Source organism: Apostichopus japonicus, chromosome 8 (genome assembly GCF_037975245.1).
Source record: "Apostichopus japonicus isolate 1M-3 chromosome 8, ASM3797524v1, whole genome shotgun sequence".
Lineage (NCBI taxonomy): Eukaryota > Metazoa > Echinodermata > Holothuroidea > Aspidochirotida > Stichopodidae > Apostichopus > Apostichopus japonicus.
This window is the reverse complement of record NC_092568.1, coordinates 9,580,034-9,605,327: the sequence shown is the minus strand read 5'-3', so window position 1 is coordinate 9,605,327 and position 25,294 is coordinate 9,580,034. Positions and strand designations below refer to the sequence as shown.

General features: G+C 36.8%; 1 protein-coding gene across 1 annotated transcript in view; it reads right to left on the bottom strand.

Annotated features, from left to right (window-relative positions):
- LOC139971827 (rab3 GTPase-activating protein non-catalytic subunit-like) overlaps nucleotides 1-25,121 on the bottom strand; it is a 29,990-nt gene extending 4,869 nt beyond the window's left edge. Inside the window, exons 1-28 of the mRNA XM_071978583.1 lie at nucleotides 24,869-25,121; nucleotides 22,266-22,342; nucleotides 21,850-21,967; nucleotides 21,381-21,462; nucleotides 20,167-20,290; nucleotides 19,559-19,760; nucleotides 19,152-19,250; nucleotides 18,663-18,811; nucleotides 17,787-17,866; nucleotides 17,148-17,246; nucleotides 16,284-16,423; nucleotides 15,252-15,456; nucleotides 14,394-14,623; nucleotides 13,672-13,736; nucleotides 12,472-12,708; nucleotides 11,468-11,726; nucleotides 9,517-9,687; nucleotides 9,141-9,238; nucleotides 7,982-8,416; nucleotides 7,058-7,184; nucleotides 5,913-6,074; nucleotides 5,469-5,575; nucleotides 4,441-4,507; nucleotides 3,447-3,553; nucleotides 2,937-3,011; nucleotides 2,233-2,535; nucleotides 1,129-1,383; nucleotides 385-543 (exon numbers count right to left, since the gene is read on the bottom strand). Coding sequence (XP_071834684.1) covers nucleotides 385-543; nucleotides 1,129-1,383; nucleotides 2,233-2,535; nucleotides 2,937-3,011; nucleotides 3,447-3,553; nucleotides 4,441-4,507; nucleotides 5,469-5,575; nucleotides 5,913-6,074; nucleotides 7,058-7,184; nucleotides 7,982-8,416; nucleotides 9,141-9,238; nucleotides 9,517-9,687; nucleotides 11,468-11,726; nucleotides 12,472-12,708; nucleotides 13,672-13,736; nucleotides 14,394-14,623; nucleotides 15,252-15,456; nucleotides 16,284-16,423; nucleotides 17,148-17,246; nucleotides 17,787-17,866; nucleotides 18,663-18,811; nucleotides 19,152-19,250; nucleotides 19,559-19,760; nucleotides 20,167-20,290; nucleotides 21,381-21,462; nucleotides 21,850-21,967; nucleotides 22,266-22,342; nucleotides 24,869-24,974 — 4,338 coding nt within the window. The 5' untranslated portion in view covers nucleotides 24,975-25,121. The remainder of the gene's footprint in view (nucleotides 1-384; nucleotides 544-1,128; nucleotides 1,384-2,232; nucleotides 2,536-2,936; nucleotides 3,012-3,446; nucleotides 3,554-4,440; nucleotides 4,508-5,468; nucleotides 5,576-5,912; nucleotides 6,075-7,057; nucleotides 7,185-7,981; nucleotides 8,417-9,140; nucleotides 9,239-9,516; nucleotides 9,688-11,467; nucleotides 11,727-12,471; nucleotides 12,709-13,671; nucleotides 13,737-14,393; nucleotides 14,624-15,251; nucleotides 15,457-16,283; nucleotides 16,424-17,147; nucleotides 17,247-17,786; nucleotides 17,867-18,662; nucleotides 18,812-19,151; nucleotides 19,251-19,558; nucleotides 19,761-20,166; nucleotides 20,291-21,380; nucleotides 21,463-21,849; nucleotides 21,968-22,265; nucleotides 22,343-24,868) is intronic.
- Nucleotides 25,122-25,294: the final 173 nt, after the last annotated feature.

Genomic DNA, 25,294 nt, shown 5'->3' with positions numbered 1-25,294 from the left:
CAATGGAAAACAAAAGCAAACAAAGAAAAACAATAGCAAACAAAGAAAAACAATATCAAACAAAAAAGCAACAACAAACAAAGAAAATTAAATAACAAACAAAGACAATAGCAAACAAGTAAACATTTAAAATCTTTAGTGACTCTGTAACCTTTGAGAGCTGTTTTGGGGGGAGGGTTTCATCATAAGATTCAACATCACATAGGTCTAAAATATTCTCATAAATGCTGATATTTACACTTGTCAAGAAATGATTCTGGACAGACAAAAGCAGTTACAAATCTGAAACGTTTAGTCCCCTTAGCCCATCCTGCTATTTTCCTTTTCACTATATTAAGGCAAAGATATGACAGAATTCTCAACAAGAGAGAACAGCAAACTCACCAAAGTCTTCAACCATGACACTAAAGATGCTGGAAGTCTGGACTGACGTTCTACACTGACAGCGTCTCCAGGTGTTATCACCATCTGTGCTAACCTTTGACCTAAAATTTGCATAAGCTGCGTAGCCAAATGAGTCTGGTTTGAAATGGTCACTAAGATCTGAAAATAGAAGTAATTATCAATTGTGGTTTGAAAAATATACTTTATATTGATATATATATATATGTGTATATATATATGTGTATATATATATATGTATATATATATATATACATATATATATATATATATATATATATATATATATATATATATATATATATATATATATATATATATATATATGTATACTTTTTCTGGGGGCAGCTGGGGCAAGGGGGCATTGTGAGCCACCATCTCTCCGGATATGTGCAGAAAAGTCATCTTATCTGGAATTTACTTTTGTACAGAAACTTTAGAAAAACAAGAAAAAATCAAAAAGAAAATATCAAACTGTGGCAAGTTCATCAACCAATCGTACAGTAATATATCAAATGAAAGAAGGACGGAAAACACTCACATATGAGATGGCTACTGATTCTCAGTTATCATGATAGAATTGTCACTGCGACAAAAGAAGCATCAGAAACCAGTTCTACATCTAAACATCTCGGTAAATTCTTAACAGTTAATTTTTACTTTTCCAGTTGCCGGTTAAATGTATCGATAATTGCTTGGTTTCCTAGACGACGATGGGATACATACCTCTGGAGTCAGAGAGTCATAGCCACTGCGATAGAGTTCGCACACATGATGCATTTTGAGTGTGTCCGTTTCCACAAATAGACTATCTGCTAGATAATAGACTCTGGTCGGCCAAGTCTGAGAAGGATGGTTTTTATCCGGTCTAGGCCTAGGAGACGGAGAGGATAAATCCCCATTGACGACCTCTTCGAATTCCTCCGGGGGAAAGTTTGGAGGAAGCGTCTCAATTGCAGATGATAAAACTATCTTAAAGAACTGTCAAAGAGAGAGTGAAGAAAACAAAAGTCGTTGTCAATTCCTCGATACCTTCCTTTTACTTCTGATTAGATGAGTCTCCACCACACATATGAGCTAAAACTGAGTCACTTGTATGTATGTATGCTTTTTAGATCCTCCTGCAAGCAGGAACTCGCGAAGAAGCCATCATTGGCTTATCAAAGCCGCAAGCTGACCATAGTCAGTCTCTTACATTCATATTTAACGTCCAAGATTATGAATTGTCAATTGTCAACAACTCTGCAACTGGACGACATACATTAATCTTCAAGTGACTCGAACTCGGGACCTTATGATTGAAAGGCACCGGCGTTAACCATTTGAAAGGATAGACATGTGTCACTCCCAAGCTGATGCCACCAGTTACTAGGTAAAGTTACACAATACATAGCCTGCATGTGCACATATGTACATTAATAGAATGTGCTCACAGTTGAGCCTGCAGGGGGAAAAAAGTCCAATGGTCTTTTGGTCAACAGGTCATACAGACTAAATTAGGAACTAAAGGCAAAATCACTGGATAAAGCAGATAAAGGAAAAAGTCTTTGCCATTGTGAAAATATGTCATCTGAAGAGAAAAGGATAACAGACTTAGACAAAACCCAAACAAACAGAAACCAGGAGAGAAAATAATAATAAATAATAAATGAACTTATAAAGCGCTAAAATCTACGAAGTATTCAATAGCGCTGTACAACCCTAATAGAACGCCAACTTGAAAAAATAAGTCTTCAAGCAAGGAAACATAACGAATGAAAGAATAACGAACAACCAAGCTATCACATCAAGGCAGCTCATGCGTCATGGTCGTCACAGTGATGGACTTACCTCTCGTCTGGTGTTCAAGAGACCCGGGTCTGGCTCGGTCTGGGAAGGTTTGAAGGCGTAACTTAACTCTTTGAAGAAAATGGCTTTGCTTCTAAAATCAAAGAGCCCCAGGACTTTAACAGCTTTGAGTTGGAAGGCCATGATCGCCCACATGACGGAACAGAGTTGTATATGAAGATCGACCAATAGGGAATTGACCTCCGGTTGATTGAGGGCTAACTCCACCAATGAGGAAGGACCGTGTATATTTTGCCAAAGGTCTTCTACCTCCATGATGGGTGTCAGACCAGACCCTTCCTCCAGCTGAGGGAAAGTTTAGAGAGAAAGAAGAGACATGACCGACAAAGATGAAAAAGATGTCTTAACAAATGATTTTAAAGCAGATCTCTCTTTCAAGTGACCAGAATCAAGGATGTCTCTAAGTCAACTCATTTAGCTAAAACAGAGGATTACGACATAATTAAAAAATAATTAAAAAATTACTGTCAATCAAAAGTTCTATATATTGAGAGATATAACTACAAACAGCCTCTATCATGAATCCCTAGCCATGGGTGCAGTTTATACTACTCAGAACTAACAACTATAGGAACCAAGGTTTATTTCAACTTTTTTCTCATCACCAGAGCTAAATCGGACAAACTTGATAAGTAAAGTCATCAAGCTAAAGCAAATAATTTGGAGACGACAAAACTTTGACTCACCTTGTAGAGAATGTCGAGAACATCACAACATATTCCGAGAAACAGAGGAAGAGCTGTATCGCTCAGACCAACATCCTACATGAAAGGAAAAGCAGACATATGGTGAGATGCAAGAGGAGGGGATGGGGGATAGGGGCATTGGGAGGGGGGCATGGCTAATAAAGAGCTGTATCACTAAGACCAACATCCTACATGAAAGGAAATGCAGACACATGGTGAGACGCAAGAGGGGAATGGGGAGGGGGGATGGCTCATAAACTTGGTTTTAAGTTTTATTGGAAATTAGCAGACTAAAAAAGATGGTTTCATAATTATGGAGTAGACGGTGCTATTTATAAATACATAGTGACAGTGCACACTATCATACAGTCAGCTTTTGTGATGTCTAGTACGAATGTCTGTTTGTCTCGTGTCCACATCCTGAACAAAAGGCTGGAAGTCAACAGATCAAAATGAGATTCTTTTTTGAACTTGACAAGCAAAAAGAAAAGAAAAAAATCATTGACTCACCCTTCTACATAATCTGTCTTTAGGGGCTTTACCGACCTTGTCCATGAGAAAAGCAGCGGATGAAATTCTTTTGATTAGGAAAGTATGCCATAGCATACTGCACACACCTGTAAAGAATACAATGTTAATCTTTACAGATGTGTGTAGTATTACATAACATACTGCACACACCTGTAAAGAATACAATATTAATCTATACAGGTGTGTGCAGTATTACATATACTGCACACACCTGTAAAGAATACAATGTTAATCTTTACACGTGTGTGCAGTATGCCATAGCATACTGCACACACCTGTAAAGAATACAATGTTAATCTTCATAAGCTGGTTGTGGTTCATTTACTCAACTCCATTTTCCTACCAGAGTGACTCAAATTAATAGTGGCAAACTGTCTGTACACACTTTATGAACTATTCCTTATCCCTCTAAAATTGATGGTTTAAGGTGGTAATGAAGTACATAGCCTCAATGCTTAATGACACTAACAACTTAACAACTTCAGCCTCCATTCTGATATGCATAGTATTCCAAGGTGCATATGGTTTGACTAGGTCTAGTCTAGATTCTTTGAAATTGTTACATGCATTTTCAAGGAGTTGTTGAAGCTTACTTCCTGTGACCTGAAGTGCAACAATCATTACAGGTTCTGTTCAAGTTGGAAATATTATGCTTTACACAGCAACCAACTGCTAATAAGACAGAATTTCAAGAAATTAAATCACTCCTAGTGACCGTACATAAATCACATTCTGTTCAAACAGAGCAATTATGTTTAGATGCTTTACTCCACATGCTTTAAGACCAATCAGTTAATCTATGAATCGTTAAGAAAAGATATGTCAAAGACATGAAACTCTGATAAATAAAGTAAATACTAAAAGGGTTTTTTTCAACAAATTACATGGAAATTTGGTAGCTCTAATGAAAGAAAAATTTTCATTCACTAACAATTTATGAAAAAAATTTGTAAAGGTTTGTGAATAAACTTACCATGTTGAACCAATGGATTATTTATGACACGTAGATGTTCCACAGCATGTCGTAAATAGTATGTAATCTTTAAGAGAAACATAAAAACAGTCCAGGTTAATTGTCCTTTTTTTTGGGTCATCGACTTGCTAACCAAATATGCTAGCAAGGTTAAAAATATTTTGTCCCCATTAAAGGCTCAATCTGTCCCCCGGGCTTCAACATTTCTCTATTATATCATGTAACACGCCTCATAAGCTATCCTTAGGCAGGTCAACACCTCCAGTAAAATAAATTCAGAACACTTGTAGTAACTTAAGTGTGTTAGGCTTTTGTAGTAACTTAAGTATGTTAGGCTTTTGTTGTACCTTAAGTATGTTAGGCTTTTGTTGTACCTTAAGTATGTTAGGCTTTTGTAGTAACTTAAGTATCTTAGGCTTTTGTAGTAATTTAAGTATGTAAGGCTTTTGTAGTAACTTAAGTATGTTAGGCTTTGTAGTACCTTAAGTATGTTAGGCTTTTTAGTAACTTAAGTATGTTAGGCTGTTGTATTAACTTAAGTATGTTAGGCTTTGGAGGCAATACTGATGACTTGTTGGAGATGGTCGTCACAAACAGAAACTCAAGGAGTAAGTGAAGTAGGTGTCAGATAAACGTGTAGCCATTTGAACTATACAATATTACATATTACAAGACTACTATCTTAGGAAAAGTAAAGGAAGGCAATCATTTCTTGCATTTTAACTTCATTCTTGTTGGACAAACAACTTTGCTATTCAGAAAACCTCAAAAGTTACAAAGTATCCATGCGCACCTACACATTATTAAAAACAGGCCCTACGTGCAAGAAGTACTAGAGGAAAGGTACTCGTCCTTTTAAGCTTTCAATTAAAAATGCTGATCAGACCAATGAAATCACTGATTCCACAACCTGGGTTTTCACAAGGCCTTTTGAATGCACTGTACATACCTCGTAACTCGGTCATGCTTTCGTTAAGTATCTAATCAAGCGAATGTGTAAAACAAGAGAAATTTTAATATTTTAGTACCTCTGCATTCTTGTTCCAATGTACCACATACTCCCAGGCAGCATGGGCTTGCATGACATCCTGTTCCAGACTGTGTGGTAACCTCTGACACAGCGAATGGAAGGCATCTAGAAAAGAAAGTCTGAAGTGTCAATACTGACAGCACCTATTACTGGGATATTTACAACAATCTTTAATGTTGATATGTGCAGGCCTCCCTCCTTTAACAAAGTTAAACTCACTACTTAAAAGTAGTCAGTATAGGCCCCAAATTACAGCATGGATATAATTGCTAGAAGTTTTCAAAAAGTACTTTCCTTGAGGTCTTTACTCTCCAAATTTTTCTCAGAAATTTTCAAGGGACATCCAAGATGACTCAATGTCCCAGTTTTTTTGGATTGACCTAATTAATAACGATTTGAATATCAAGTTAAACTAATCCAAAAGTTGTGCGATCAAACTCACCGATTGTCTGACTTATTTCTTCCTCCGTCTCTTTGTCCGCGACAGAATCTTTGGACTTTTTGGCTTGCGAGACCTGGTGGCGACCATCTGTGATGCTATTGATGAAAGCAGGTGGGAGCAGATGATGGGCAACCCACTTGGCTATTAGTTCTGAGAATACACCTGTATTGATAGAGATGAATAAAGAAGCTTGACTCACAGACCAAAAAAAAACAACCACAAAACAGCACCAACAAGACTTAAATACTGATGCTTAGTACTGTCCGCATTTTCTCGCAATTGTCCTCAATTCTCCAAAATTGTCCTCAATTGTCCACAATTGTCTGCAATTCACCAGACTGTGTCGACAAAAGAGGCAATTAAACAATCTCTTTTGCCATGACTGACGAAATATTTTTGAAATTGAAAAGCTTCTGCACAATATGAAAAGTGTCCTTAAAGCAGCACACTGTATTTGAAATGTGCACAATTAAAGTACAATGTATTCAAAAACTGAATTTTTTATTTTACACGGCAGTGTCTTGAAGACATAATACAGAAGAGGGTGTCAGCTGGAATTAAGTCTCACTCTGTAGATGATGACTCTAAGTTTTACTTCCTAGTTCCTTTACCCTGTTCGATCATTAAGAACTGTTACATCAATCAAGCATTTTGCAGTGATTTTGGCATAACTATATATTATTATTATTATATTTTCAACTATTTTTTATATCGAGATGCAGAAAATTATTCAGTTCACTTTAGCTTGACAGTGTCCACTTTCGAGCAGTTAAGAAATAAGCTGACAACTTTTAGATATCTTAAAAATGCTATTTGAAAGTGATTAATAGTAATAATTACGGCATCAGAATTCATCAAATGGATTGGAATTGCCAATCATAAAATGCTTACTAGTGAAATTGTTTTGTGCTGAAAATATCTGAAAGTTTCAGTTTGATCATATTTGCAAGTCCTACTCTGAGTAACACTTGGAAGAATTTGTAAAATTATTAGAATTTGGTGCAAATAGCAAAAACAATAAAAAAAAATAATACCCAAGAGAGGAAAAAAAGTTGCAAATTTAAAGTGAGCAGAGAAAATTCCATTTTATATTTTTAAGAGCACTTTTCATGAACAGCCTTTTTTTTTTCTTTCTTAGTTAATACCTCGTCCTCCTTCCAGTAGCTTCTTGAGGCAGACTGAAGGAACGTATTCGATAATCGGTGCTGGAACAGGGCCGTTCTCTGGTTCCATGAATCTCGGATAACGGCGGCACATTTCTGATACGGCCTCCTGTAATGGTTGAGGGAGTGGAGGAATTGTGAACGCTTGTGCAATTTTATTACTCGGAGACAATAACACTACCCACAATATTATGTACCATTAAATGCCACACATTTACAACATGAGCAAGAGGGGAGTCCAACACCAATTTTCACTTCTGTTATGTTGTGAGAAGCAAGTACACTGACGTAGTCTATGTTTTCATTTTGACGTGGTTATTTGCCACCCCCATTTTTGTAAAATATTCTTTGATGGAGCCTCAGGTGTTTTGACTAAAAATTGGCCACTATCTTAAATTCATCTAAATATGTATGCAAAGAATAAGAGCAGGTTGAAAATAAATTTTATAATTCAGGATGACACGTCAGAGACTGTTACACGAACACCAATTGTCACCTTAACGGTGCAAATCACTAAAACAGCGTAACATACAAACTTTCGTTTAAGACAGAGCTATTAAAGTCAAATTACAAATCTGGTCAAAACAAACCAATTACATGAATCTGGTTTTGTGAACCTATATTTGAAATAATGCCTCAAAAAGACGGAACTTGGAAGTCTTTGGTTTAATATTCCTAAAGTTTGCACGTTGGTTGCATCACAATTTATCGACACATGGAATCTATTTTAGTACTTGGTGGTGATGGACAGAATTCAGTTCTTGGTTGTTTTTGAGGTACTATTAATCTACCGACAGAATTTAAAGTCAATCTGCTTTATTGATCTCCCTTCTGAAACGGCAAAAAGAAAAAAAAAGAAAACTTGTGTCTCTGTAATTATTTCTTGAGTGAAAGGCCGTAACTTACCTTACTGATTTTGGTATGTAAGACTCGACTCAAGGCCACCAGATCCTGAAACTGCTGTGAGAGCCGTTCCCAGAATTTGGAATCTGACGAGGCCTTGCTCCAATCGGGGGCTAGCTCAAGGGTACTAGGGGACCCTAGCTCTAACGATTCCTCTTCATCCTTCGATGAGACACTTTCTCTCCTCGGTTTTGGCAGCTGGTCCTGAACGCCGCCGAGAACTAACGTGGAAAGAAGGCCGCAGCCGACGTTTTCTGTCTCGTATAGGAGGTTGTTGATGTCTTCCACAAGATTCTGCGAGCTTTTCTTGGCGTCGTTCCCCGAGCTTTGGATTCCTTTCAACATGAGTGACAATACTGCATGGAGTTGGTGTGTGGTGAGGGTGACGCTTTGACAGAGGTCTCGTTCGTTGTGAAGACAAATTTGTAGTAATAATTTCTGAAAACAGAGGCATACAGTATTTGATAGCTGAGTTTGAGTTTAACAGCTCTGTTCTCTCCACCTATGATTTAAGTATTCTGTTAGTTTGTGATATCACAGTCAAAAAAGATGTTACAAATTTTGGAGAAAAACATGTTTGACTTTCAAAGTAAAACTCTGAAACACTGTACCTAGACCTACCACACATTCACAGCAGTTTTAACCTAGACTAGGCCTACTGTGTACAAAAGACCTATCTCACATTCACAGCAGTGACTTAAGCCTACTTTGTACAGAAGAATTAGGGTTGAAGTGGTTATTGCTATTAACTGTAGAGCTATTTTGTCCATTTTGGATCACAAGTTCATAGGCATAATAAAGATTATTGCACAACTATCTTGAGCAATTAAATCTGGTGAGGAAGGAATTTGATTATAAATGAAAGGCAACCTTTGACTATATTGTTGCACAATACTGGGCAGTACAGATTGAGTCATTCAGCTAACATGGCTTCATCAATGATTGAATAATTGTCAGCATAAGTTTCTGCTTGGGATTAAGCATGGGGAAAGTATTTATGGGGGAGAAGGGGGATGGGGGGGGGTTGAGAGACGTCCTTTTAGTTAACAAGCTTTTCCAACAGGACAGATAATCTTTGACTGTAATAATTCTATACTTTCTTGTGCGAAGAAGTCGGTCAACATGATCCAGGATATTAAACGGAAGGAATCCTTCTCCTTACCACTAACGGATTGGGTGAGATGTTCAATGACTGTAAGGACCTGACTACACTCTCGACAGAAACTTGGCCTTGGAGACACGACTTGAAGAAAAATGAACCTAAGTAGGAAATACAAAAGAAATAAAAGAAATGCAGGTTTGATTAAATGTAATAAAATACAACATAAGATGCTGTCACTATTTGAACAAATGGAAAGGCGATTTTACTTTTCACTCATCCTAATCATACTTTATTTCATTTATTCATTCAATTCATTATTCTTCATTCATTCCATCTTGTTCTATTCTATTGACCCAGACTATACAATTGGAGTCAATATCAAGAAGGAACACTTTCTGTTTCCCAGCGATGATTAGACAAATTGGTCTTTTCTCACCTAATGCCGTAATTTTCTCCTCTGCAACATCTTCTCTCAGTGATATATGAGTTTGGATATCGGCAACATCTTCAGAATCGTTCGTTTCTCCTTCCTCCTCCTCAATATCCTCCATCCTCTCCAAACCAGGAGCGGTGTCAACAGCATCTTCATCTTTTGCATTACCAGCATCTGTTAACAGAGATGTATGTGTTGTTACTGGGAAGCTTAAAGGGTGTGAAGACTCACGCAAAAAGAAACGCCTAATGCCAGTAATCTGACCTAGTTTCAAATGAGGTGTAACAGAAGTGTTAGACACCACCATCGATCCCAGAAAATACACACACAGCTTGCTACCGTAGGTAATTAGTGTACAGTCAGTGTACAGTCACTAGTGTACAGTCAGTACATACAGCTGTGGTCAATACCCACAGCACAGTGTATAAACGGTACAGCGATGGACATCTCAGGTCCAGCTAAAGATAACAAGGTATCACGTTTCATTACAGTCTGCATTTTGTAGTGACACGAACAAAGCGTCACTTGCAGGCAACAGAAAGTTAACTTTTTCAGATTGCCGCACGCGGTTTGCAAGAAGATTTGGGCAAATTGTTCCCTGTTGCATGTGCAATGCAAAAAGTGCAAAAATGATATTCAGTCACAGAAAAGGAATGTCTTACAACAGTATGGGCAGTTCAAAATGTATTCATTCCGCGATTCTTGTCATTATACAAACTCATGACCAACCACTTGCATGTTTAAAGAAACGTTGCAAATGGGCATATTTTAAGATGGGCATTGGTAGTACCGTACAGATTCCACGTACAAGTTATTAAAGGTTGTGACAACATCGGTGCCGGTAACATTGGAGTAGAAGTAATAAGAGCCTTCAAAGTGAGTGATTTAATTTGAATTTGAATTTATTGTCCACAATCGGAAATTTGGCTTACACAGGTCGTAAACGTAAAACAAAAAGAAAAAAAAAGAAAAGCAATAGTATAAGTATCAATAGACTGCGATACACATACAGTAATACAAACATATATACAGCAAGTCCTACAAATAAGAAACTTATCTTCTCACTTGTGAATTAAATATATGGATAGAATTAGGCACAAATGAATATCTGTAATGGTACCTATTTGATAATTTAAATGGTTTGGAGAAAGCAAAGTTCATAAAATCCAAACAGAACTATAAATTAGATCATTTAAATGGGTTAGGAGGCAAAAGCTAAAATATTAGTTCTAACTAAGTAGTTTAATCTGACTGGAAATATATAAATATTTTCTTCCAAACGAGGGAGGTAATTGTCATGTGTTATTTTCAACAGAGGTCTGTGAATTATGTAATGCAACCATAGTATTATGCAATATACAGCCAGCTGTACTTACACCTGTAGGTACATAATCGATCTTGGTTAGAATATAATTGACAATAGTAGAGCATACTAGGTATATTGCAGACCTTACAAAAGGCATAAATATTTGGTAAAGTCTGACACATCTGTTCCCCCCCAAACATAACTTGATTCTGAAGTAAAAACCTGATTGAAGATGTTCACAGCAGGCATTTCCTTTCATATCGTAAAGTAATTAGTCATCATTTGTTTACTTTTCTAGTGTTCTGTGCCAATTCTTGCTCTCAACCAATTATTCTTTGTGTTTACCTTTTTTTTACACTTCTGCCAATTTTTCCATCTTTTAGTTTTCTTTATTTTCTTTATTTATTTTTTACTGGTTTAACTTTTAATGTGAATTTTACTTAACCAGTAACAGTACTTTTATTTGTTTTTCACCAACCGGATTATACATTTAAGAATTCTGAATTGTTTAACAACACTTGGCTGAAGAGGGTTCAAGTAGAGAGCAAAGGTTTCCAACTTTGGGTGGTCCCTCCTATTGTTAGTTTTCAGCTGACATTCATTTTCCTTGTTACTGTTTATACTAGAATGAAAGTGGTTTACACCTACCCTGTTCGCCTTCCGTCTTTACACCTTCCTGTGCAACTTGAGTTTCCTTGTCAGCTACTTTGGTGGGCAGCTGCTCCGAACCTCGTCTAGCTATCCTCGTAACCGACACTTTAAAACAGCTAAGGAAGTGAGCGACATCGAGAGACACATCCTGCTCGAAATGAACTTTCGTTGATTTGAATGTCGTCGTGAACCCCTCCACGGACTTGAAAAAGCCTGACAGCCTCTCCTGAGTTAAGTTGAGAAGGTTGGCAAGTTCCTGTAAGATTTGTGAATATCAAAGAGGCATCCAAGGATAAAATTCAAAAACACTTTGAAAATCAGTTACAGGATTCTCATTTCCATATACTACTAAATTGTAAACAGTTACCTTCAGTGAAAATGTTCTTCTTCTCACCATATCCACTCAAGTTCCCTTAGAATTAATTATCCAGCAGTTTGCTACTTGCCAGTTAAAGCCTTTCAATGTCCTGGAGGCCAGACTTGCAAGGTATGAGTACAACAGGATGAGTACAAGTATAAGCAGACAGTACAAGTTCAAGGCTCTAAGCAAGAGTATGAGTACTCAATCTATCATTAGAACCTATACTAGACTTTGGCAATGCCCACAGTATGGGTACCAGTTCAGCTACATCAGTGCCAGGACTTGTGCAGGCAAATGCATAGGAGTACATACTCGTTACAAGTCTGCTGGGTGCAATTGAAACAATGACTCTTACAAATGATCACTTTATTGATCTTTCAGATTTCATCTTAATTCACACCACAGATGAATTGGACCATAAGAATAGAACATAACAGTCAAAATCTTTTGCGAAGCTATTTTCTCTCGGCCATGAACCTCACTCACTGAAAAAAATGTAATCTATCTCAAGTGAGAATACCAGCATGAATAATCACTCCATTGTGCCACAATTTCCACCTTGAGATTTAAGTTTAATCAATCAACTGATCAATCAATCAACTGATCAATCAATCAATCAATCAATTACTTAGTTACCTACCTCTTGACTAATATCTTTGGTTTCTACCGCAGGCTTTTCTTCATCGGGTCCGTGGAGTCTCTGGACATCGGTGAAAACTGCTAAGAGCTGTCCCTGGGCATGACAGTACTTCAGGAGACACTTACTCTCGTAATCTAGATATTGTCCGTGAGAGTGGATCGAGGATTCCAGAGACTCTACGATCCTGACCAGCTCTGACGGTGCAGTGCCTCTAGCTGATAATGCTTTGTCCAGAGCCTTTAGAAAATGCAGGCACAAGAAGAAAAAAAAAATTACTTACAGACAGCACAGATAATGGTGTACTTCTGCGTACATAAAATAATTAATTAATAAACAATACCAAATAATGAACAGCATTCTGACTGACAGGTAGGATGGTTACTAGAGGGAGTACAGACTAGCCTTAAAGATCCATTCTGCACTTTGATCGTTAGTTTGAAGCAGGGATCACAACAAAGATTGTAAATTTAATCAGAGTTAGCCACCCTCCATCTCTTTGGCTTACAGATGAAAAGGTTGATCAGGTAATCGTTACGGAATTCCATTCAGTTTTACCTATACTGATCCCAGACACTCTTGCTCTATAATAATTTAATATTAATTTATTTTATAAAGCGTAAAATCCACAAAAGTGCTCTAAAATGCATTGTAACAGTAAATAAAAAAATATATGACACAAAATATGTAGTAAAACTGCAGAATAAAATACAATATAAATGAGTATGAAAAATAAAAAGCATGCACATTTGAGTTTGTTGGAGTATTGCACATGAACAGAGTTGAATACACAGTTTAAATATTGCAGTAATGCTGTCAAAACAGGAGGGTTTTCAGCTTTGACTTGAATCAAAACCAGATTTAAATCGCACAAGAGTCCAAGTGAACATCCGATTCAATTTATGTAAATTTTCTTCATTACCAGAGATGATACATGAACATTTACACCAATGCTCTGCATTAATGCATGAAAATATGCTTCAAATTCAATACAAATTCTTGTTCTCATTTCTTGATTATCTTTTTTGAGTTGACCAAATCACTGCTCAAAACATAATCAAGTCACATTCTCTCTCCCTCCCTCCCTCCACCTCCCTCCCCCTCCCTCCCAAAACCTTATTCTACCCCATCCTCCAATTTTCAAGCGAGCCACTCACTTCTACTAGGGTGAATAAACTTTCCAAACAGCTGATGGCCGCTTACCTGCTGCTTATAAATCGGCATCTTAAATTCTTGTAGGATTGGCATAACAGATCCAGAAAATGGCTCTGTAAGAGATGATTAAACAAAATGGAAAGGAAAACACAATTAGGAATTAAACTGATACTGCAGGACATGAAATCTGAAACGACTCATCCCACGTACTAAAAGAACCACTAAAACTGACATAAATTTGACAAAAGTCAAATTAAATCTCTCCCCTTCTTTCAGAGAATACACAATATGGTGGATTACGGACATGTTGGACATCTCTTGAATCGCGCTAACAGATGTTTTTCTTTCCCCAAAAGTGTCGTCACGAGGCCAGACTTGTAGTATGAGTGCAACAGCAAGAGTAAAAGTACAAGTATACAATCCCCTCGGTTTGAGTACAAACTTATGAATCAAAGGCTCTATGCACAAGTACCATACTTTATTTATTCTGGCAGTAGCATATAAACTAGATATTTCCAAAAATCTCCACAAGGGGGAGTAGTGCAGGTACAGGCAAAGCATGCCAGAATACGAGTCCCAGTACAGAATCCATTTCGGCCTGCAGCAGGCCATACATTGCCAAAAAATTAACACACAAGCAAAGATGATATGTAACCAACAAGTCCACCTGCTGGCATCCCTTAACCACAACTTTCTCCTGATTAAGCCTCCAGTTTTGGCATAATGTTCTCAACATTTATGGATTTCGAGTTTCGACAAAATGTTCTCACCGTTTAAGGATTTCCGATGGTGGATGAGATTTGATAGCTTCTTCATAAGATGGAGGTCGTGAGCTCTGCGACTGTTTTTATCGCTGAGAGCTAGGTGGAACGGCACTTGGATGGAACGGACGAGACCCGACGTCTCCAACAGACAACACTGTAGAACTTGTGGCCGGAACCGGGAATCGTGTATGGATAAATTGTTTAATCCCATGACGCCATAGCCCGGTGAAAGAAGCCTGAAGGTTTGTAAACAACATATGAAAAAAAAAAATGCTGAAATATCCATTGAAGCTTATTAATGTGAATATAAGAATGGAAGTAAATGGTAAATGATCTTGAAATGCAAAGACATTGTTGATGGCTGCTTGGTAACCGATGAATAAAAGATAGTAGATAATAATAAAAGAGTCTCATAAAAGAGACATTGGGGGGGGCTAAAGGATTTTACCCAAAATAATTTAAAAATAAAAACATTGGGGTGATTTTAGGAGTCTCAAAGAAAGAAATGAAATGCAGGAAGTTTCAGAACAAAATTTATGGATCTGAATCAAATTCTTTGTCAGCAGACGGAAACAAAAGTGCAGTAGGTTTTAACATAATCAAAATTTTGGCACAATTACCAAAATGTTGTTGTCTGAAAAGTACTTGATGGTGGCAGTGATGAAGGGGGGGGGGGGGGGGGTAGAGGATGGTGTGATATAGTGTATGGTGGGGTGGGGGGTATTAGTTCCCTAATCCTCTGCTCATGCTCTATTAAGAAAAACTTCTATGGCTTTTGGAATGATGAATCAGTGTTGGCCAATGGAGATTCTTTTTTTTTTTCATGAGGGAGGACAAAGTTAGAAAGGAATCGGCAAAACTCACCTACAAGACTTTGGTACGTTAAAGGCTGCCACCCTGGGTCCTTGTTGGGTGTTCCATACTTCTAAGATACCTCTTCTAGGGGCATAAATAACCAAAAATAGGGCCACTCTTCTCTGTTGCTGTTTAGTTATCTCTGATCGTGATCCTTTCTCTCTATGAAGCTCTTCCATGACTTGAATCCATCCACATTGGGCATCCCTGTAACCTGAGTAAATTGAAAAAAGAAAGAAAAAATGGCTCAATTTGAACATCACTAACAAAAATAACAACCACCTTACAGAAGGTAGAATCTCAAAATAAGAAAAAAAAAATTCTAGAGAAAACTGGAGAATCAGCTCATGTACCATTTTCATGTTGGATGTGACTGAAAATACCTTACATGAAATTTCTATAAATACTCTAGATCAGAGTTTCTCAAGAGTCACCCCACAGGCCAAACCCAGCCTGCAAAGGACCTTATAACCTGGCCCACCCCTCTCCCCCAGAAAAAGAATTTATCCACAAACTTAAGGACTCATGATTGAGCATACTACTGCCCAACCAAACCCATTGCTCAATCCAGGTATCATTAGGTCTTTGATTTGTCGGGCCCTTTGCTCTAACCAATGCTTTTTTCTTTCCCCGACATTCCGACAAACCTAATTGAGTAGCCCTACTCTAGGGTCATGCCTACAAGTCAATCACACATGTTTACAACCTTGCAAGTTTGCAACAACCACTTCACATGGAAGCTGATCGAGTAAATGCCTTCAAACAATGCTAGGGCTGAGAGGCAAAGATGATGCTGATAACATGAACAAGCAACTTTAGTAAAGGTAACAGCTGCCAATGGAGCTCATGAAGCAAACCAAGAGTACAGTAAATATACAGCACCCTGTATTCTGGTGACAGTGATAGGCTATAAGGTGTCACCTGATAAATGTATTAAGATGATATGTAGCTTGAACCTCCATGTTCCCGGGGTAAAAGATTGCCTGGACAAGACTTTACTTAGTCCCTCCTAATGGTTGACAGCATACCCTTATTCCTTACCTTTCCACATCCTGACCGCGACGGATTTGTTGACATCCAAGAGTACTATCCGACCAAAGCTATCTGTGGTGACGGCTAGGTTCAAGCCGGGAGCGAGACTGATGCTGTCCCCATGACGACGCAAATCAGGTAACCCAAACCTGTGAAATGGATGGGTTCATGGTGTACGGTTGGCATGATAAGTAAACAGTATAGAATATTCCTTTATATTATACATATAAGCCAAGTTTGCTATACAGTTGGAGAGGACAGCAAACTTTGATTTGACCGTGCTCTAGACCAATTATCTAAAAGGGGACTTAGACCCCCAACCATCATCATTGGAGTTGTTCATGACTGTTATTTCAATCACATTGACCAATTATGATGGTTGGGTTTTTATCTGTTGTCATGTTTAAGATTTAATCAAGTCATAATAAGTTTTTTCTTAAAACATGATCTTACTTAAACTAATGAAGAAAACCTGTCCAACCTGCATCGTTTGAACACAAAGTACATGTGACATTTATTAACATTACATGCAAAGGATAACTTACTTTTATTTAATGCCAGAAATAAGAAATGCACATTTCATGCCAAAGAACAGAAGATGTAATATTCTGTTCTGAACAATACACTTTACAGATATATATATCTGCACAGTGTCTATATATATATATATGTATATGTAGATATATATATATGTTCATCTGCAGTTAAAAAAATCTTTGTTATTGGGATGGATGGGGAAAGGAGGGGGAGGTTGAGGCCAAGGAAGGGGTAACACTTTTTCTCTCCTATAGGGTCCATGATGGGGACTTGAGTGTCCCTCCTGATAATTTTTTTCTACTAAACTAAACTATAGTAGTAACATGTCTATATTACCTTATAGGTAGTGATGTTGCTGGTTCCACCTTTGGCCTAGTCTTTTGGTTGCTCTGATCCTCTTGAGGTTTTTGCTTTCCTCCGAGCCCAAGCCAACCACTGAGAGGTAAAAATTAAAAATGAAAATCTTTTAGATAAATTGAATGAAAAAGTTGAAATTTCTTGTAATAGGTGACTTTCACTTACAGGTTATAGTAGTACACAAGTCAAGTCACAAATGAAGTTAATTACTTGGTGGGTATATTTGCTTCTCGCACATGGCAGTTAGATCATAATCAGCATGAAGTCATGAGACATACTCAAATACTGCACATATTGTCAGGAGTCAGATGGGGACAATAACCAGGGATGTCGTGGTGCGAAATACAAAAGAAATTGCCTTTGAAGTAAGGTTCAGGCCAACAAAATAACCCTTTTCATATCCGTGCCAGACCTCAACAGTACACTAAGCAGCTTATGCTTAATAGACAATGCAGTTCATCCACTGCAAATTTGTCCATAATTCGTTGAAAATCAAATTTAAATTTTTGAGAACTTTGTTCCCTGGTAAGGTCAAATACCTAATAGGACTTGAAATGTAGTCACAACAGACCCTTTTTAATGAATCAGAAACTGCTAATAAACTTTCTAAATACGAACCTTGCAGCTGAGAAGAGAGCAGACTTGAGTTTACTTGCGACTGCCATCGCGACTTCCGACAGCAACGGCTGACTCGTTCCCTGATAAAAGAAAATGCAAAAACTATTATCGATGAAATGATCCCTGAAGATAAACGTTTGTGGATCAATGAAAGTAAACATTTCATGTAAATCTGTTCAAGGTAAGAAAACCTTTTGGTAACTTATGTGTGGGACATTAAAATTGCTTCCAGGACTAATGAATGGTCTCGGTCCTAATCTTCGATTGGCTTCAGGACACTTGTATTTGAAGTCAAAGAACAAGATTTGAAGACTGATATTATCCATCAAACGCTACCTTGGCAGTTTACATAAACCTGCTCATACATTACACATATATATACATATTATCACTACTGTGTTAACTCTTCAAACCATTCACAAAAAAAACCAACTTCCTTTCTTTTTACTTGCTATTGTGCCATGCAGAGATATTACGTTGAATTATCATGGAGAAAGACACCAGTCTACACAAAATATCTTTATGCTTTCCTCATTGGTGAACTCCACACACACCGATATACCAAAGCTGTGATTATAGTGACCAAGTCTAGGTGTATTCCAAAATCATAATCCACATCCCACCATGATCTGTCAAGTAACTGCAATGCTCTCTCCAAACTAAAGGGAGTGCTGTGAAGCAGAGGTCATACCTGATGCAAGACTGAAGGTTCACAGATTGGCCTTGCTATTTATTTATACTGAATTTATTTTAATATCAATGACCATTGTTTTACTTTCTCATATCTTTTAATGTGAGATTGAATACTTATACCAAAGTCTTCAAATATATAATCTGTATTTTTTAGATAAAATAAAAAATATGAGCGCTTCTCACATCCAAAGCATAGAAGAAACCGACAAATGGTCCGGCACCAGCTGTGATGTATCTGTTAGAGACGGGTGGGGATGACTTGATAGATGCCTGGAAACCACCCAGAATCGATGCTGTGTGAAGCTGGTCAAAGGCACATGGAGTCACAAGACCTGTCATATTAACATAAAAAAATTAAAATTAAAAATGATCAAGTTTATCCAGCTAGTTTTGAATCATACATATAAAATTTTCTCTACTGTCGTTGCTTTTCTTCAATAATTATACTTGTTTCTAAGAGCTATAGGATCAAACAAAATTAAAAGTCAACAAAAATAATTCTCTCTCTCAAAGTATCCCTGTTGTAACCATTGATTGTGTGTGAAAGTCATCCCTATTAACAAATCAGTAGATGAGAATTTTTCCTTTGGCAATGAAGTTTTTTATTTGATTTTTCAGAACATTAATATTCTTACATCTACATCTTGTACATAGTTTTGATACAGTACTTACCAGTACTGATGTGATCAACAATGGCATCCTGGTGTTGCAAACCCCACTTCTTATAGACCAGAGGCGGAGGTCTAATGGCGTCTACCCCATCGGCAGCAGCTGTCGATGTCAAAATATTCCACATAAAATACTCAAGTATTGTGACCTTAATGACATGATAGTTTCCCCAATTTAAACTAGCTCAAGTCTCAGATATTTAATCTAGCCGAAAAAACAGCTAATGGTCGTAGCCCTGCAGACACCTTCATTGATTTGATAAAAGTATGCTCTGAATGGTGAAAAACTTGGGTAACATAAACACATGATTAACAATTATTACTACATTTTCTCCCTACATCTAAAGCAAAATTACAAAAGATGATAACTATGCTTTACTACAAAAAACAAAAACAAAAAAAAGGACCAACCTCGGGCAAGTTGATTTCTGCAGGCTCTTAAGGACTGAAAGAGACTGAAGCCGTCGATGGTGACCAGAGCGCTGGGGTATAATATTGTTAGCTCTTCCTGTTGTTCCGGTAGCCCTGGGTAACGTGGGATATCCAATGTGCGACATTTCAGCTTGAGCACTGGATCCTCGTGGAGAAGTTGCGATAGCAAAAGTGATCCGCTCTGGGATATAAACAAAAATATACGACTACATAGAAGGATGTATTTTTACACATCTTTCTAATTTGTTCTTCATGTGTTTAAAATATTTTTTGGCAATTTTAGTTGTTAAGAACTGCATTATTGAAATATGTGTGATTTTAAGAGACCATTATCATGTTGCAATAACAGACTGGTATCAAAAAACTACCAAGGGAAATATAATGTGTTGTTCGATTGGAAATTGCACATTTATCGGGTCACCTTTGCTATCAACTTTCCAGGGAAATAAATTCTCCTTTCCATTCTATTCAAATCATGTTTGAAGAACACAGTAAAAAAATTCCCTTTATTTTCTTGATTTCCAACAAAGATGACAAACATTGGAAGATGAAGAATTTTGGGACGATTATCCCAGTGAAAACCTTACCTCGGTGTATATCCTAACGTATCCAGATGTGAAACCCACAACAACACAGGTCCAGTCTGGGGCACCATGAGAAGATCTCTTCTGAGAAGCTAATGGTACACATAACACTGAGGTGATGCACTCCCTGAAGAATGAAACAGAAAAATGACGGGAAATTAATAGGAGGTTCTGAAAACCGTGTCGGTTTGCACAACAAATGTAAATTATGATCGTGCAAAGTTCGATCTGCAACATGACGCAAGAGTGACAACCCAAGAGGACAACTGGTGCCGAACTAAAGCAATCTTTTGGAGTTTTGGGAATTTGGGAATTTGTCTTATTTCAAATTAATACTGACAAGGTGAACTAGAACAAAAAACAATTCATCAATTTGGTACATACATACTATAGTTGATCTTCCTGACAGAATAAGTGAAGTATCTATGAAGATGTTAATGTTAAAGCAGCATGTTTATGTGTATGGTCAGCAATTTTTCCAAACCTATCAATCATATTTAAAACTAGTAGGATTGAAACTGACCAAACTAAGACACCTGCCTACATGTGGGTTCTTATGAATTTGATTTGATTCTCCTATTTCATTACCAAAACATAAATTCTGTAATGATGATCAAAAAAAAACCCACCCCCCCGCCGCCACATACACATATTAAAAGTTTCCAATGTATTAAAAATGAAACCCTGTACTGGCAGATAAGAAACAAAATTAGGCCCTATTGTAAATACAGTATTACTGCAGATGTAAAAAGATAGCAAAATTACAATGTCTTGATGAAGAAAAACACATCCCTCAAACTCATGCAGCCAGGACAGCTCTAAAGTTTAATCCCCCAAACTTTAAAATTTATCCTACCCTACTACAAAGAGTCGACTAACGAGGTGTAACTACTGTAAACAAATCTGATCTTAAACTTTTGCACGGTCTTTGATTGGGTCAATACAAGGAAAAGTTTGTCTACTGTACCTACAATGTTGCATTCACACACTGAACTCATTTCCATTATTTAAGGTCACCAACTAATGAATGGGTTTAACCCATAGTACAAAAGAAATAAGTAACAATACTCACTTGACTTTCAGTCAATATTCTTAACTCATCAAATATATAACTTATCACATTATTACTATCTAAGTTTCAAATTATAATTGGTTTAAAGTACTCCAAATTTGTATTCATCTAACAATACATCTGGAGAATAGTCTCATCGTCTTACCCGTCCTCATGGTTTAAGGTCCCTTTGAAGACAATTTGATATTTGCAATCTGTCCCGTCCTTGGCATCAGGATCCCATTTTTCTGAAAGCCAAAGGTAAACATGGTTTATGAAAACAACTGCTTCTCCTCTATTTGATGTATTGTCATTGATTGGTAAAGTTTTCTTACCGAAGAGACGTTTCCTGCTTCTTTTTTTTTAAATTTCCAAGATGTCTCAAATTCCTTCAACTTGACCAACAATATGCTTGCATTTTTTCTGTACTATACATTCTAAATTACTCCCTGTAAAAAGGTTCAGCCATATTTACAGGTTTAACAAAACTTCTGAGAACTAACAGTTGTATCTCGATGGTGAGCACATCATCACCCAAAGAATATGCAACCCTTGAATTAGTATTAAAGCATGTGAGACACAAAAGTGTAAGAAATTGAAAATATATATATAAATAAATATCACGGTCGACTCACGTTGCAGGAATACTGCCCTTTCCTCGTGTGATATAACAAGCACGTCATTGGCTGGAGAGAGTGATATAAGGCAGTCGTGGAACCAGGTCTCCACATCAGGAGGGGAACTGTCAACTTGCTGAATTGTGACAAATTAATAAAAAACAAACAAATAAAAACAAAAGTTGTCAAGAAAACTCCATTATAAAAAAAAAAATTAAAATGAGGAGTGATCAGCAAATGTTGTATAAACAGAGTCAGGTATCCGGTCTTTCTTTTTGAGCAAATAAAAAACAACTGTCTATATTCAAGAAATAAACAACCTTGATATATTTCTTATTACAAATGCTTTAACACACAATCCATCAAAAAGACTGTCACTTTGCAAAATGCGCAAAAACATCCATGCCAGAGGTTTTGTTGAGCTAACTACTTACATCTTCTGATTGGTCATCTTCACCCTGTTCTTCAGTTTCATCCTCCCAGTCAGCCCAAGTGGTCTCCTCCCATCCTTCTATAATGACAGAGAAACAAGAAAATGAATCTCAAAAAAAAAATAACTCACCAAATTTTTGCAATCATTTCATAAATCAAGACTTAAGTTAAACTATGTTTGTATTATTTGGTTTTAACTGTGCAGACGAACTGTATTAATGTTCTACTGCTGAAAATCTAAGCAAAAGTGACTGCCAATCCGCCCCTAACCGTATAATGGATCATCAATATAATGGCAAAAGAATTAGAATGCTCACAACATTTGCTACAAAATTATCAGCAATACTTGCTGCCCACTCTGACAATTTGAAAAACTCCATTTCTTTAACTTTCTTGAATATTTAAAATCTGAAGCAATATGTACAGCTCCGCGATAAACAATACAAAAGTAAGATAACGGCTCTATTGCTATTTAAACCGATTATAAATCAGGTAGATAAGCACAACTGCCTTGATGCTGGTTCTCATTCAACTTTACGTAGGGTGATAGCCTAGGTTAGGCCTAGGCTGGTGCTGTCACATCAGTCCTTAGTTTGTTTTCTTCCAAAGTTCAGGACGAACAGGGTAAAGACCCTTGACAATGATATGAGAAAATATGGATAAAAAGGGATCAAAAATAGCCAGTAAAGTTAGAACTAGACTCTAACTTTGGTTGGGAGGGGGATGGGGTTAACCAAATACTCGGCCACATCCCATCCAATAAATAGACTAGCCTAACCCTAAACCTTAACAAAATCCACAACACAAACACAGTAGGATACACACCACTGATTCTTACCCGAGGTCTGAAGGCTAAGCACAGGAACTTGGGATCTAGTCTCTCTCGTACCAGGAATATTGTAATTTGGACTACACCATTTGTCAATAGGTTAACACCAAGTTTAATATTGGATAATAGGTAGGCATAGGTTAGGGATTTCAGTTGTTGTATTTAAATCATGGCTGGCTCTGTCGTATCATGACATTATCATTTATATGGTGACAGTGTAAATGATACGAAAATATAAATAAAGTGATTCTCTCTGGGTGTGTTTTAATTTAAATCGTGGTTTATTTTGACATGTAATATGTTTGGTGACAGTGTAAATGAAACAATAATACAAGTAAAACGTTTCCTTTGTCTCTGTGTATGTTTGCATTTAAATCATGGTTTATTATGATATTGATGGTGTAAATGATTGGAAAAAAATACATTTCAGTTGTCTCCGTGTGGGTTTTACAATTAAATCAGGGATTGTTACGATATCTAATCTATATATGGTGATGGAGTAAACGATCCAAAATAACATGTTTCATTTGTCTGTGTGTGTGTTTGCATTTAAATGATTGTTTATTATATTTAATACAGATGGTGATGGTGTAATTGATGTGAAAAGAATATATTTAATTTGTCTCCGTGTGGGTTTTACAATTATATCAGGGTTTGTTATCATATCTAATATATATGGTGACGGAGTAAACAATACAAAAATAACATGTTTCATTTGGATCTGTGTGTGTTTGCATTTAAATAATGGTTTCATATGTTATATTATACATATGGTGATGGTGTATATGATGTGTACAAAATATTTCATTTGTCTCCATGTGGGTTGTACATTTTAAAGGTAGTCAGTATAGGTCCCAAATTATAGCACGCTATAATTGTTAGTTTTCAAAAAGTACATTCCTTGAGGTCTTTACTGACCAAATTGTTCTCAGACAAAAATAAAACATTTCATTCATCTCCATCTATAGGATATAAAAATACTATAATGGAAATTGTAGAAAGCAGTTTTAAAGTTGTTCTTTTTGTTATCTGCAAACACCCCACTATTTACACGACATTCAACCACATTCAATACAATAGAAGCAATATGTTCTCTACTCTTCTAGCTCCTCTTGAAAGTGTGCCATCTAAATCATATTTACTGAACTTGTATGATTCATATATTTTGATAGTAAACCATGGTCATCTTCTGATCTTCTTGAAGGTCAACTTTGGTATACATAGCATATCCATGTATATATTTATTGGCGATAAGGAGACAACTTTGCCTTGAGGCTATTTCATTGCATGCACACAATTAAAACTTAACTTGACTAGTAATTAAGTTCAAAGTGGCTATTGTTACGACTAGTCGTAAGAATAATTCCCGACTACGCATGCGCAGTTGCTATTTTCATGACCAGGAGTACTATTTTTACGACGAGGAGAAACAATAATTTCCGGTTAGGGTTAGGGTAAGGGTTAGGATTGAGGTTTAGGGTTATGTTTAGGGTTAGGGTTACCCCTACTGCATGCGACGTTGCTTTATTTACTTTACTGCGCTTGAATTTGCCTTTGTCGTAAGAATAGTTTATAAATAATTGTTACGACTCGTCGTAAGAATAGCCACGGCCAATTAAGTTAGTGTAGGCCTAAGCCTTGATTAATATTGCTTTTCAGAAACTTAACGTTAGGTTTCCGTACAGTAGCTTATTATTCGTGTATGGAAGTCTAGTTAGAGTAGTCCTAATACTCCTATACTAGTATAACTTTAGTACTGATTACGCTAAGCCGTACCATTGTCAGACACATCATTTGCAGCGTCAAAAGAACTGGGAAAAATGAATTTTCTGACTGCATTCACATCTTGGAAACTGCCGACGTTGCTAAGAACACATGTCATTGTGTCCTTTTGTTCGATTATTGGTATTTTTTTTAATACTTCAGGAGTATCCTATGCTTCAACTCCACATAGTTAAAAATATGTCATGAATTTCGATAAGCCGAGCCTCAGTCGATCAAGGGAGCTGCCATTTTGTGACGTCAACGAAGCTGCTTCTCAAGTAGGTATTTCCTTCTAATTTGTAAACTTGCATATTGATGTAAAAAGAATGACTAAAAATACCAATAAGTTTTAAATAATTTTATAAATTCTTTTAAGAACCAAATTTGAAGAAAAATTGAACAAATATAAATTATCAATTATTACAAAAAAGTATTACA